Source organism: Pteropus medius, unplaced genomic scaffold (assembly GCF_902729225.1).
Source record: "Pteropus medius unplaced genomic scaffold, Ma_sr-lr_union100, whole genome shotgun sequence".
In the NCBI taxonomy this organism is placed as follows: Eukaryota; Metazoa; Chordata; class Mammalia; order Chiroptera; family Pteropodidae; genus Pteropus; species Pteropus medius.
The window spans coordinates 10,830,539-10,833,419 of record NW_024354911.1 but is presented as its reverse complement, the minus strand read 5'-3'; the positions used below and the strand labels follow the sequence as shown (position 1 = coordinate 10,833,419).

Sequence of the window (2,881 nt, the reverse complement as noted above, 5' to 3'; positions counted from 1 at the left end):
AATAAAAAGTGACAACAGCAAATGCTAACAAGGTTACAGAGAAACTGAATCTCTTACACATTGCTAGTGAGAATGTAAATAAAATGGTATGGCCACTTTAGAAAATATTTTGGCAGTTTCTTAAAAAATTAAACATGCACTTATGATATAACCTATCAATTGCATTCCTAGCACTTATCTCAGAGAAATGAATACTTCTGTCCATGCAAAAACCTGTACACAGTTGTTCATAGCAGCTTTATTTATAATAGCTAACAACTAGAACAACCTGTATGTAATTCAGTGGATTAGTGGTAAAACAAACTAGGTGACATCCATACCATAGACTGCTACTTAGCAATAAAAAGGAATAAACTGTTGACACAGCACATTTGGACTGATCTCAAGGTCATTACTCTGAGTGACAAAGCCAGTCCCAAAAGGTCATGTGCTGTAGGATTCCATTTGTGTAACCTTTTCAAAATGACAAAATTACACAGATGGAAATTGAATTAGCGATTTTCAGAGTTTAGGGGCAGTTAAGAAAGAAGCACTGGATGTGACAATAAAGAGGTAGAACTAGGGAGATCTTTGTAGTGATAGAATAGAAAAATCAGTAAAGGTAAAAATGCCCCCCAAAAGTAATTTTTTTCTCTTTTTTGATAAATTTATATATTGTCATTTAGATAGAATAAGATGCCTAGAAGATAGGCATCTATCTCTTTTTTATACCATATGATAGTTCCTTTAATAATCTATTGTATTTTTATTTCTCATTTTCTGCAAGAATGTTACTGTTAAGGTTTTATGGAGAATTTTAAATAGTGATTAGGTAAATTAAAGTCTTTTAGATACATTCGTAATCATTTACATATTTTTTTCCTTTTATTGCTATGTAATGGAAAATAATTACAGTCTCATAACTCTTTAAACATGTCTCCCTCTGTCGTTCTTTTTGTTTAGACAATTACTTACTTCTACAGCCATTTTGCACAAAAGCTCAGTTTTTAAATGGAAAAGCAAAACAGGATATGACTGAAAAGCTTGCTGGTAAATATTTTTATATTGTTAATTCTAAAGAAATATTTTATTAATTAAGGATAAATTGATGAGTATTAAATTTTAATTTTAGGATAGCTACCCAAATTCAGTATCATTACCCATGAAATAGCAAGAAATTGTATAATGATTCCCCAGGACCTTTTAAGACTTTTACCCCCAAAATTTTCTTCAAAAGGATTTTATCCTTTTTTTTTCTAGTAAGTATTTAGTCTTCCTGTTAGTAAAAATAAACAGGATAAATAAAAAGAATTAAAATCAAGTATTAGTATTCATAGAAAACTGTTATTCCAACTTATCTATTTGATAAAAAGTCCATGGGTCGAAATGTATAAATTTTTAATTAACTGCATTTGGAAAACATTAAGATGAATTTTGGGTTTGTTTCCTGTCTTCACTATTTTTGCCTGAACCTATCATTGTATATGGAATTCTTATACTTGAAGATCCCAATCTTTGGGAGGAAAGTTTCTGACTTCTTTTAAGATGCCTAACATTTTAGAAAAAATGGCATTGGGGAGAGGCTATTTTATACGCTTTTTAATTAGCAGAACTTGAATTTATTTTGTATTACTTTTTTCTTTTTTATTAAATTTATTAGAGTGACATTGGTTAACAAAATTATATATACAATTTAATTAATGATACATCATCTGTATGAATTTGTTTTTTTAAAAAACCTTAATGTTTACCATATTTTTGTATTTCAGATATTGTTATGGAACTCTATCAAAGAAAGCCCCATGCCACAGAACAAAAAGTGTTGGTTGTTTTATGGCATCTCTTAGGGAACATGACAAATAGTGGCTCTCTGCCTGGAGCTGGAGGAAATATACGAACAGCCACAGCTAAGTTATCAAAAGCACTTTTTGCACAGATGGGCCAGAATCTGTTAAATCAGGCTGCATCTCAGCCACCACATATCAAAAAGAGTTTAGAAGAATTGCTCGATATGACAATTTGAAATGAATTATGAATCTTTCATGAAATATAGTATGATGAACAAAACTGTTTACATGATGACAGATGGAACTTTTTTAAAGTTACATTTTTCAGTGCCTGTACTTCTCATCCAGTAAATTAAGTCAATGGCTATGTTTATTTGCATCCTGTAAGTACACATCTGTCCTGTATCAACCCTACCACTTGTACCCATCACACAAAAAACCAAAATAATTAATGTAACCTAATATTCTTGAAATCTGAGACACATGGAATTAATTCAATTTTAATATTTTTGAGAAAAGTCCTGCTCATTTGCACTATCCTATAAAAACCGCAATTTGTTGCCCTATATGTACAATTAGATTTGTAATTAAAAATATACTTTTTATTATGTAATCATGTTCTTCTATGTCTCATTACTCAGTCTTATTTTATGAAGTGGAAGAAAAGTCATTGAACTATGTTATCGTGCTTTTTGTGAAAACATGTATTTCTCAAATCAGTCTGCTAATATGATTGTGCAGTATTAGCTTGCTTTTGCTGTTTTGTGTTAATGTGATATATTTGCTTACCACTTGGGTTTAATCATCTACGTAATTGTGAAATTTAAAAAGTTATAATAAAGCATGATGACCAAAGTTTTAGGAAACATTTAAACATTTTAAATGCACGTTTAAGAAAACGTGTTGAATGTAACTTCCCTATTTTTTGTGCAAACACTAAATTTTATTTCTATTTGCCCTGACATTTATAAAGGTGTTATTTTGCTGCCCAGTTATGTAATTCTCAAAAATAGTGCCAGGTGTTCTATAGCTTTTCTCAGAATTCTTGGGCTATAAGTACTGTATGCATCTTAAAAAAGAAGGAATGTTATAAAATAAAAGGATTTATTTCTGTA

The 2,881-nt window shown here is 30.1% G+C and overlaps 1 protein-coding gene across 2 annotated transcripts in view; it reads left to right on the top strand.

Annotated features, from left to right (window-relative positions):
• Window positions 1–2,881, top strand: part of TOGARAM1 (TOG array regulator of axonemal microtubules 1) — a 68,584-nt gene extending 65,703 nt beyond the window's left edge. For both annotated transcript variants that reach the window (XM_039856548.1, XM_039856547.1), the window contains 2 exons: window positions 943–1,029; window positions 1,749–2,881. In XM_039856548.1, coding sequence (XP_039712482.1) covers window positions 943–1,029; window positions 1,749–2,002 — 341 coding nt within the window. In that variant the 3' untranslated portion in view covers window positions 2,003–2,881. The remainder of the gene's footprint in view (window positions 1–942; window positions 1,030–1,748) is intronic.